This window comes from Molothrus aeneus, chromosome 1 (genome assembly GCF_037042795.1).
Source record: "Molothrus aeneus isolate 106 chromosome 1, BPBGC_Maene_1.0, whole genome shotgun sequence".
Lineage (NCBI taxonomy): Eukaryota > Metazoa > Chordata > Aves > Passeriformes > Icteridae > Molothrus > Molothrus aeneus.
In genome coordinates, this window is record NC_089646.1 from 16,781,328 (window position 1) to 16,793,259 (window position 11,932).

At 47.1% G+C, this 11,932-nt stretch overlaps 1 protein-coding gene across 1 annotated transcript; it reads left to right on the plus strand.

Moving 5' to 3' along the window:
- The first annotated feature begins 2,985 nt into the window (after window positions 1–2,985).
- On the plus strand, window positions 2,986–9,030 carry LOC136563159 (patched domain-containing protein 3-like). The gene is made up of 4 exons (XM_066560425.1): window positions 2,986–3,717; window positions 3,973–4,094; window positions 5,069–5,214; window positions 7,173–9,030. Exons 1-4 carry the CDS (start codon window positions 2,986–2,988, stop codon window positions 8,750–8,752), a joined length of 2,580 nt encoding a protein of 859 aa, XP_066416522.1. The 3' UTR covers window positions 8,753–9,030.
- The last annotated feature ends 2,902 nt before the right edge of the window (window positions 9,031–11,932 follow it).

An 11,932-nucleotide genomic window follows, 5' to 3' on the forward strand; every position in this document is an offset into this window, starting at 1 on the left:
GATGATTAGCTTGATCTTCAGCGCAGATGCATGGCATCATTATCAGTACCATTCCTGGGAAGAGAAAACAATACGAGTCCTGGAGGGGTTAGTCCAGACAGTGGCTCAAGTTGTTGAACAGCTTGGGCTAGTGACAAAAGTCCTTTTTCCCACTCAGGATATCTCTGTTCTGTCTCTTTAAATGCAGCTGAGTTAAATAGTAAAGATCACTTTGGTCTGTCAGGGACAGTTTAGCCTTGACATTCCTCAGGTAGAATCTCAACTTTCAATTCATTAAGTGCTTGCCATACTACTGTTGCTGTTTCCTCCACCTTTTTTGTGGACGGCTCCTGCGATTAGAGTTGCCCTCCGTAGAGTGCGATCCTCTCTGAATTTGCCTTACCAGGTTTGCGAAATTTAGCACAGCAGCGGTTAAAGGCATGGAATATCAAAACCCAGAATGTTTTCCATATTAATTTTAATTGCAGAGTGAGAAGCTGACATCCGCTTCTCAATACCTCCTCCTCTTGCGTTTCCCCATCGCGCTCCGCAAGCATTGCCTCCGCCTGTGCTCACCGTCCCTTTCCCGACCCTGCTGAGGTGCGAGCAGCCCCTGTGCCTGCAGCCTCTTGGAGCGCTCCAAGCAACGCGTCCGCCGGCAGCCCCTCTTCCTTTTCCTGCCGGCGCTCAGCGGCGAGCAGCCTGCTGCCTACTCTCCCTTTCACTATCGCACTCACAGCAAGCAACACTTGCTACCGAAGCCTATTTCCTCTCTCATTTAACTGATCCTGCAGTCCTTTCACCAAACCCTGCTGAGATCCAATCATTTCTCCCCTGCCTGTTTGTTGGCATACCTCTCCTTTTGAGCAAAAAATAGCAGATAAAACTGCTTTACTTTTCCCCTTTCATACCTTTTACCACATTTATCCATTTAAGCCCTGCCTCAGAGCTATCTGAATTTGCACATACTGCACCTGGGGGAGTTGGACATACCTTATATTCTTCCCATCAAGTCCTGTCTGGAATTCATGGGTATGGCATCCTGCACATGACGTCAAAAAAGGGATGGCACACCCTTAAGGTGAAGGGAGCAGCCAAGATTTGTAAATGCTCATGGTTGAAAGAAACTACAAAAATTACAAAAATTAGAAGGTCCACAAAAAATCACAAAGTTTTATTATACACTTGGCAGGGAAATTAGAGTGTTGGTCTTTGAGCTACTACACAAGCGGAAGGAAGGAAGGAAGGAAGGAAGGAAGGAAGGAAGGAAGGAAGGAAGGAAGGAAGGAAGGAAGGAAGGAAGGAAGGAAGGAAGGAAGGAAGGAAGGAAGGAAGGAAGGAAGGAAGGAAGGAAGGAAGGAAGGAAGGAAGGAAGGAAGGAAGGAAGGAAGGAAGGAAGGAAGGAAGGAAGGAAGGAAGGAAGGAAGGAAGGAAGGAAGGAAGGAAGGAAGGAAGGAAGGAAGGAAGGAAGGCCAAACAGTAATTCACTGGAATGTCATTTTGAAACTTCCAGCTAATGCAACATAACAACAAAGAGAGATTGTGCCTTCATCCAAAAAATACCAGAAACCTTGACTTGCTGGAAGTCCTATGACCAGTTCCTGCCCTGCTCCAAGAAGTATATTTTATCTTATTAGAATTTAATATAAAGTGCATGAATAGGCCAGGGAACAAGGACAAGCATTCAGATTCTGGGAGAAGACTGGCATGCACTCCCTGCTTGAACACCACTCTGAACTGAGACTTGGTGGAGTCATCTTTCCATGCTGTAAGGCAGATTCCCAAGCCTCAGTTTACCTAAAGGCACTGGTCTGTGCCCAGTGGGTACCCTGACTGGGTAGCTACTGCCACCAGGCCAGTTCCTAGGTTTCAACAAGTTAGGAGCTAAAGAAAATAGCTTCTAAGTGTCTGTCTGAGAAATACCTGTCTCAGAAAACCTGTGCATGGAAAAAGGAATCACCAGGATCCAACCTGCCCTAAGTGCTGAGTGCAGCAGATATATAACCTTGCTCAGAGCCTGGCTGGCTCTTTTATACTCACAGATGCCAAGCTTGTCTTCCCTAGATGGGAGAGAAGAAATACCTACAACTTTTCTGCAAGTACTGGCAGGAGAGAAGAGAGTTGCTTCTCTCAAGGGCAAGGAGAAGTGCCTGCCTGTGACATATTGTCTGGACACCTCTCTAGTAATGTCATATCTTAGCTTAAGGTTCTCAGCCTGAGACCACTCAAATCACTGTCACCAGTGTCAAGAACACCAGGCTGCAAGACAGTTTTTGGACTTGGAAAGATTCTTCCTATTATTGCTACTGCATAAAGCTGTGGCATATCACACTAGTGATATTCTTGTGACTTGCCAACTGGAATAGCTAACCCTTGTTTCAAAGTCTTTTATTTCTTCTGCTGTCACTTTGCTGTTTTCTAAACCAGTACACTGAGAGCTACACATCACCATTGTCCGTGTTTTGCTCTCACATGGAAGAATAATGCATAGCAGTGAAGTAGCGACTGCAGCAGCTTCGGGGAAAACACTAAAAAAGCCGATGACGTCTGGAGGCTGAAGGGAAGGCGCGGGGCCGTGCCGGGAAGCGGCGGGATCCGTGCCGGGAAGCGGTCCCAAAGGCGGGATCCGGGCAGCGGTTCAGCACAGCGGGCGCTGCAAACGGGCTGGAACCCGCGGAGCCAGCGCCAGGGGGGACACGGAGGGCAGGGGGGGACACGGAGGGCAGGGGTGACACGACCCGGGGCGGGGCGCGGCGGGGGGAGCCTGGTCTGCCCGCCCGACTCCCACTGTCAGTCCCAGGGAGGCGGCGGAAACCCCGCTGAGTCACGGCAGGGGCGGTTCCGCCCGCTGAAAAATGCGGTCCGAGGTTCTGCCGGGCAGAGGGCGGCTCTGAGCTCCTCTCCCTCTTTCTCTCCCCTCTCTCTCCGCTGCTCCGCCGCCTGCACAGACCGCACCGTCGGGCCCGCGGCGAGGAGCTGCGGCCGGCAGCCCGTGCCCGCCTGGCCATGGCGGGGCCGCGGGACCCCGCGGAGCGCTGCTCCTGCCGCAACACCAACTGCGTGGAGCGGCCGCTGCGCCGGCTCTTCGAAGGGCTGGCGGGCGGCGTGGCCGCCTGCCCCTGGCCCTTCGTGCTGGTGCCGCTGCTGCTGTCGGGCGGGCTGGGCGCCGGCTTCGTCTTCCTACCGCAGCGGCAGGCGAACGACATCGAGGGGCAGTTCACGCCCACGTGGGGCCCCGCCAAGGCCGAGCGCGACTTCGTGCGGCGGCACTTCCCCACCAACGACTCGGAGCGCTTCTCCGCCGCGCGGCTGCCCACCGAGGGCGCCTACGCCGCCCTCATCGCCGTGGCGACGAACGGGACCTCGGTCCTGGACGCGGCGCCGTGGGCAGAGGTGCTGCGGCTGAACGCGACCGTGCACGACGCCGAGTACGAGCGGCTCTGCGCCCGCACCGCCGGCCGCTGTGCCAGCCCCAACGAGCTGCTGTCGCGGCGGGGCGATGCGGGTCCGCCCGAGCCGGGGAGCCTCCGCTTCCCCGTCAACGACAGCGTCTTCCTGGGGACCGCGCTGGGCGGCGTGGACACGGACGGCGGGCGGGTGCTCAGGGCGCGGGCCCTGAAGCTGCTGTATTACCTGCGGGAGGACGGCCCCGAGGCGCAGGACAGCCGGCAGTGGCTGGAGAGCTTCGTGCAGAACATCTCATCCAAAGTGGCGGAGTTGCGCCTCGGCTCCATTCAGGTAACGCAGGGGCCGGCTACGGCCGTGCGGAGCCGCCGAGCCCGAAACGTCCGGGCAGCCCCGGCGCGGAATGGAAAGGGAGAGGGAAAGGGAAAGGGAAAGGGAAAGGGAAAGGGAAAGGGAAAGGGAGAAGGCAGGTGGGCTGTGAGCGCCAGGCCAATGCTCCTCTGTCAAGCTGGTGTGTGCCTTGCTCGTGCTTGTGCAGAAAGCCCCAGAAGAGGAAAAGTGCTTCAATGTTTCTTGTTTTAACGGCAGGTGACTTACTTTACCTCACTGTCAAGACAACAGGAGTTTGAAGGAAATGCCAAGAGTGTGATTCCGCTCTTCTCTGTGACATATTTCTTGACAATAAGTTTTGCAGTCATCTCTTGCCTAAGGTAAAATATCTCTAAGCCATGGCTCAGTGAACAGTGATCTCTGCTGTTCTTTACCTCCCTCAGTTGGTTTCTGCTCTTGTCAAGTGAAGGCATTCTTGAAGCTTCAGAATTTCTGTGACATTTTATAGGCAAAATGTATTTCTTTGCCTTTTATTGTCTACATGTGTGTATCTCCCAGCTGCTTAGATGGTAGATGAAAACTTGAACAAGTGTTCAGTACTTAGTTAAGGTTCAGGTGGACGAGCAGTAGCTTCATAGATTCCTGCAAGTCTGGGTACAGCCTTAGTTGTTTTGCTTGCTAGTAGAGTCAGAGCCTTACCTGCTCTCCACAGAGAACTTAACCTGCCCTTTCTTTGTGCTGATGGAAAGTGAACTCTTGTACACTCAACAGCTGTAGAGCAGTGTCTGTGTCCTGTAGTTCCAAAAATTAGTCTTTTAGGGTGAGTGGACTGGTTTAGTGCTTGCATCAAGCACCATACCTATTGGAGCATTTCTTGTGGAATGCTTGACCCAGCCCTCCAAGGCGTCTTGGTAAAAGGCTGGTAGCCAACCTGACTGCTGAGAAAGTTTCTCTACACGGCACGTACTGCCTGAAAGGTGCTTCCACTGATATGCTACAGCAAGAACTCATGTAAAATCAAAGACCTTCTAGAAATTCACAATTTTTTTGGGTCACCTGAAGTCATGCCTCACTAGTAGAGCATATGTACCCTTATTTTGCCATCTCGTGTTATTGATGTAAAGATCAGTACACATCCTTACTCTTCTGAATATAGTTGGGCAGTGGTAATAATGTGTATAACACCTCATAGAAAAAATATTTTCTATAATGCTGACAAATGGGAACTCTCCTCACAGCTTTCATCAGGAGTTATTCTGAGAGAGGGTATCACTGGTATGTGAGTACTTTTCATGCCAAACACCTTGGTGAAATATTTGACACATAACTAAGATATTCCTTGAAATCATTTCAGACTGAGCTGTATAAGAAATAATATCTGGCTTGCAAGCTGTGGAGTGCTTTCTTCTGGCTTAGCTGTATTAAGCAGCTTTGGATTGATGCTCTTCTGTGGAGTGCCATTTGTGGTCACTGTAGCAAATGCACCATTCCTCATTCTGGGTAAGTAGAAAAAGTGAGTTGTATTCAGATACAAAGACCAGAGTGAAGTTAAAGCAACCTAATGGTGTCAGTCTTTTATGATGTGAATGTCAGAGAATACAACAGTTTCTCCTGAAGTGAGTGTAGGAGGTACCCAGAGGTGCAGCCCCCCCAGAGCATCTACAGAGGTGGGCAAGCCCCTCAGCTCAGCTGCGTGTGCCACAGTGGGACTGGAGATGGGTTCTGGTGCAAGGGCAGCTTTCCCCAGAAGACAAGGCCTGATCTAGATCCACTGCTACAGCAGGTAAACTGTAAATGGGAGAGTGGTAAGGTTAGCACTTCTGGAGTTGTTCTAGTGTCCCTGGAAGTGTAGCCAGGATGATTAATCCTCTGCAGTATAACATCTATGAACCAGTCTCAGTTGGCTGCACAACTGTAGGGATGCACCATTTGTGCAAGCAGCTCCCCCCAAAAACCCAAGGAAGTTGGTATCATTGCATCCTTGTTACACAGACTGCTTAACAGCCAGTGCTGAACTTTCCAAGTACTGAAAGTGTTGCTGCAATTAGATGTTTCCAACCACATAATGTTGCTGCAAACAAATTACTGCTTTTAAAATCTTTACTGGTCTCCTGTATCATACATTCATCTGATGTTTTTCCCTCAGCTATGTCTCATGCTGAGGGAAACACATGGGGTTCCCAGGTTGACGGAGGCTGTGCATCATCCTAAGATGTCCAATGCAAATGCTCCTTTGGGCAGGCATTGTTTCTTTGTTTCCTGTTTAATTCTAATGCATTTTTTCATCTACTTTTGCTTGCTCATCAATTGCAGTGGCTCTGATTATCAAAAAGCCCCTTTTGTATACCTGGGAAAGGGGTTAAGTCAGTCTCTTCAGATCTTCAGATATAACACACAGACTTTTGTCTTCCTTGCGTTAAAGCAAACAAATTCTCAGTACATCAGAGGATTTGCTTTGAGGGCTGCTTGCTTTCTGAAGCAGTCTGGCTCCCTGCCACCCAGTAGTACCTTTTGATGTGCTCCTTAATTCATCATTGCATGTTTACTGGCAATTGCCTGTTCAGGTAGCAGGTAATGATTTCATCTCTTCCTCTGTGCTTGGCTAAATCTCACTCTGCTATTTGCACTGTGTGATTAATTTTCAGTGAATAGAAGAGCCCTTGACAACATGGCAAAATATTGAAAGGTGTGAGATAATAATCTTGAGAGTTAGCAGAGGTGAGAGAAGCCCATTGGCTCTTCATTTTTGAACTTCAGCTCACTTACTCTGGCATCTTAGCAAAAACTCAAACCCAGGATCCAGTCTTCCTGGCAGGTTATCCCAGGGACCTGTCAGGTAATATGTGTGAGCACATCAGTATAGAGGTGAACAAAAATGAGTAATAAATTGTGAAAAAGTGCTGGAAAATAAACTGGAGAGAAGTGGAGGGCAAAGAGCATAAAAAAAGTAAGCCACTGGAAAACTGGAATCATTCTTCTCCCAGGTGGTAGCAACTGCTCTTCCTGCCTTCTGAAGGCAGAACAAGACATTATTGCTCTAAGTTGCTGCAGTGCTGAAGAAGAGATTCCAGAGATAATGGGGGATGCTTCCAGTGGTAAGAATAGTTGAGGATCAGAATATATGATGCTTTGAAATCTGACATCTGCATCATGGACATCAGCTACAAGACACTTGTCAGAGATGCAGTAGGTGTGCTCAGTCCTTCAGCAGAGTCGCTGAGGGATCAACAGCCCATCAGGTCACCAGGAGGTGCTGAAAGGTAATACATTCAGCTACACACAAAGGATCTGTTTTCCAGATTCTCTTGTAACTTGCATCAGTGCTTGAGCAGTGTTAGTCGCCCAACTTTCTTCTCCAGACTTTATGCAGAATGAAATGTGATTAATGTTGTAGTTTTGCTGGGTGTTGGTGGAAGCTGCCATTTGCAGCGCAGCATTAACAGTCTCTCCTCTTGCAGGGGTTGGCGTTGATGACATGTTCATCATGATTGCTTCCTGGGAGCAAAGTTCAAGGAAAAACGAGAAATCCAGTGTTAAATCTCTGTTGGCTGAGACTTATGCAGAGGCAGCACTTTCTGTGACCATCACCACTCTGACGGATGTTTTGGCCTTCTTCATTGGCACCTGGACTGCTTTTCCATCCGTGAGGTCTTTCTGCCTCTATACAGGGACAGCTTTTGTCTTCTGCTATGTATATACCATGACCTTCTTTGGGGCAGTTCTGGTATTAAATCACAAAAGGGAGCAAGGGAACCGACACTGGCTGACTTGTATGCGTGTGGATGTAGGTAAAGATCAGGCTGAGAACTCCTGCTTGTACAATGCTTGCTGTATCGGCAGCTGTTCTGGGCAGCCATCTCAGCCAGAAGGTGAGCATCCAATGAGCTTATTCTTTAAAAAGTATTACGGCCCTTTTGTTACAAATAAATGGATCAAGGTGCTCATGGTGTTGCTCTACGGAGCATATTTGGGTGGCAGCATTTATGGGTGTACTCAGGTCAGGGAAGGCATCGATCTCCGAAATCTGGCAAATGATGCCTCCTACGTTATTCCATACTATGATGATGATGACAAATACTTCTCCACATATGGGCCCAGGGTCATGGTTGTCATTACTGAGAGTGTAGATTATTGGAATGAGTCGGTGCGTCTTGGCATTGAGAGCTGTGCACAGAATTTAGAGAACATTTCCTATGTAGATAAGAACCTCTCAGAGTCATGGCTGAGAGTATACACAGAACTTGACAAAAGGGGTGTGATAAATATAAACAGTAAGACTGACTTCTTAAATAACTTAATTGTACTATTTGGAGTTCATCACAGTTCTGAGTGGGACATAAACAAGACTCAGGATGAAATAGAGGCTTCACGCTTCTTCATCCAGACAGTGAATGTGACATCAGCCGTGGATGAGAAGAATCTCCTCAATGAGTTAAGAGAGGCAGCCAAGCAGTGCAGCATTCCACTGAAGGTGTATCACCCAGCCTTCATCTACTACGACCAGTACCTGGTAATAGTGCAGAACACTGTTCAGAATGTTGTGGTTGCTGCCGGGGCCATGCTCGTTGTCTCCCTCCTGCTCATTCCCAACCCGTTGTGCTGCTTGTGGGTGACCTTTGCTATAGCCTCTGTTATAGTTGGTGTTGCTGGTTTCATGACGTTCTGGAACGTCAACCTCGATTCCATATCCATGATCAACCTGGTCATTTGCATTGGGTTTTCAGTAGATTTTTCTGCTCACATTTCCTATGCCTTTGTTACCAGTGGAGAGTCATCGGCCAATAAAAGGGCAATTGAAGCTCTGTCCGTGCTGGGTTACCCAGTTCTACAAGGTGCGGTTTCTACAATACTGGGCGTAGTTGTTCTGGCTGCAGCGAGCACCTACATCTTTAGGACGTTCTTCAAGATCATGTTCCTTGTTATTTTGTTTGGGGCTCTTCATGGTCTTGTTTTTATTCCAGTGTTTTTAACATTTTTTGGAAACTTTGTGAGATCACCCAATACCATATCTAAAAAACTTGAGCTTGAGAAATTATAAAGTTTGTTTGTGACTAAGTTTAATGTGTTATAAGTTATATTTATTATATGTAGATTCAATTGTAATGACTGTCAGGGAATGTAAGACATGAAGAAAATGAAAGACAAAAAAAAATAAACACAACAGGGAAGCAAAGGCTTCAGAAAAGCCAGGCAAGAAAAATAATAAATTAAAACTTAGAGATTGCATTTGCATTTTTAATTTTTGTGTCAACATGTTAATGTTGTAAAGTATTTTTTTGTGTCTACTGAATGTATTAAAGTTATTATAAACACTGACCACTGTGTCAGCTTAATGGACTACATTACACGTTTGTCAAGACATGTGCACAGTGGGGAAGAGTAACTTCCACTGGTCTGCTTTTTCCACCTGTTTGCCTTGGTGCTGTAATTCATCCCAACACTGAGCTGGAAGACAGTTTTTTGCCCAAGAGGCTCAAATTTGGATGTTTTACAGCAAAATTACAAGAGGTCAGAACTGTCTCAGGCCACAGTAACTCATAAGCCTTCAGGAGATAAAACGTTCTTATGTTCCTCATGCAGCACGAAAAACCTTGGGGAGGACTTACCCCAAGCTGACTACCATTTTCTATTCAAAGCCTTTTCTTGGTGTCCTGTTTTCTAGCTAAGGTTGAACATCTGGTACCCTTAAGAACTTTGTGTGTAGCTTCTGTTGGCTGCAGTTAGCAAAGGATGTGCTGTAGGTTATTGAACTTGCATGGACCTCCTGAGTATGACAGGGCAAGGATTCTCTAGAGAGAATCACAGCCTGATTCGAGACAAAGTGAAAAGGCAACTCAGGTTTAAGCAGATCAGTCCTAAAACTCATTCATAAATTCCATTCTGTTCATCCTGAGGAGCTTTCACTGAATAAGAGCTAAGAATAGATGAGAAGTGGCCTTCTAACTTGTAGGGGACAAGACGGAAGAGAAAAGTCAATTTATATCTTGTTGCCAATATCACGAATGACCCATTGGAAATAAAGTGAATGATGGTAACTGATGTAATTCTGGAAAAATTGGTGTAGAACTCATTAAACCATTCAGTCCAAATCTGCTTCCGTGGAGGATTTCTTCTGACTGAGCAAGTGTGACAGGGTCTGCCCCTGATTCCTGGCCCATTTCATGAGACCCAGTACACAGGGCAGGAGCCTTCTGTTTCCTTCAGAACAGTTTTTGAAAGAGTAGTGAACGACTGAAACTCATATTAATCTTAGGAGAAATCTGCTCCTGAACTCAGAGTCAAAACTCCATGCTGAATCTCAGAATTACAGCTAGCAGCATTAAGTTTCCAGGACAGGGCACTAAACACAAAGCTAGATTCAGGAAAAAAAAACAAATGCACTACAGCGCACAACCTCATGCATTAGAATGCCCACTTCTCCAATTAAATGCTTCATGGTCCATACTAGTGCTATAATGGCAAATGTTGCAGCCATTTATGCACTGATGATGCTGTGGAAGGAGCAGATGATGCTCTCATGTTGACCAACACCATAGGAAGGCCTCTTAACATGTGTGATGGGTTTGGAAAAAGGGAAATCTACTTCTCAGGGAAGTAGAGAGAGCAGCCTATTTAAAGTGTGTTCTCTCACCTCTCATCATGTTGTTTGGCCATGTTTTAGAAGCAAAAATAGCTTTCCTTGCTTCTAGCCAAAGTTTCCAAGCAGATAATTAGAGCAGAAAGTTAGGAATGGCTTGATTGCTCTATCTTCACAGCCAGTTTAAAGGATTAAGATTTAGAACCTCTTCAGACATTTCAGCTGACCAGAAACAGCGAGAAGAAGGCCACAACTTTCAGTGGAACTTTGCATTTTGTGTTAAGCTTGCTGGTAGAATTCTGTCATGCCAGCCTCAGGAATACAGAAAATTCAGAATTATGTCCAAGTTTTAATTTCTTATTTTTATGGGCCACCCTGCTTGTGACCACTTTGGAGGTATTTAAAAAGCAGTGTATCTAAGCACTTAGCTCCGCCCCATTTTCAACAGCAGGAGGCTGTTCCCACTTAAAGGAACACCTCTCTGACTGCTTTCTGGAAGCGGCTTTTATGGTTGTGATGTGTTGACCCTGGCTGGACAGCAGGAGCCCACCAAAGCCACTCTCACTCCCCTCCTTAGCTGGACAGGGAAGAGAAAACACAGCAAAAGGCCTGTGGGTTGAGATGAAGGCAGGGAGAGATCACTCACCACCTCCCATCATGGGCAAAACAGTTTTGAGTCAGTAAAATGAGTTTAGTTGCCAACCAAATCAGAAATAAAGCCAAATTTTAACACCACCTCTTCCCCTACCCCTCTTCTTTCCTGTTTTCATTTTCACTTCCATTTTTCTCTACCTCCTCCCCCTCAAGCGGTAAGAGCAGGGTGGGGGCGGGACAGGAACTGGGGTTGCGGTCAGTCCATCACAGGTCGCCTCTGCCGCTCCTCCCTCCTCAGGGTGAGGAGGACTCTCACTCTAAGCCTGCTACCTCTCCTTCACTGACCTTGGTGTCTGCAGAGCTGTTTCTCCCACCTATTCACTCCTCTCTCTCTGGCTGCAATTGCTCTTGGGCAGAGCTTCTTCCCCTTCTTTAAGTGTGTTGTCCCAGAGGCTTTACCACCAGGGCTGATGGGCTCAGCCTTGGAGAGAAGCAGGTCCTCCTAGAGCGATCTGGCAGTGCTCTACTGGACACAGGGAAGCTTCTGGCATGTTCTCCCAGATGCCAGCCATGTAGCCTCCTCACTACAAAAGCCCTGCCACACAAACCCAACCCAGTGCTCTCCAATCTCTGCCCAATAACATGAAAGGAGAAATTCGAGCTCCTAGGTGCTCCAAAGAGCACCAGCCATCAAATCCAATGCCTCAACAGACAAGTTTCTTGGAATATGTTACACACACAAAACCAACTAGGAATGACAGTAAACTCTTCAGTAATACTTGTGCTATTAAGTTGGCCAGAAAGCAAAGATACCCTTTACACTTTATGGCTAATCTTGTAATAATCTTTCATGAACCCAATGATACATCACTTTTTTTTTTCTTTTTGATACTATCCTATGAACACAGCAAGAAGCTTTTGAATAAGAAAAGTTGGACTTCAAAAACTTACCCCCATAAATAAGATCATTCAATACAGATTTTAGTAGCTTCAAAGAAGAAAAAGTTTTTTTGCTTCTCTTAAATGCAAATTCACATTATTTAGCTG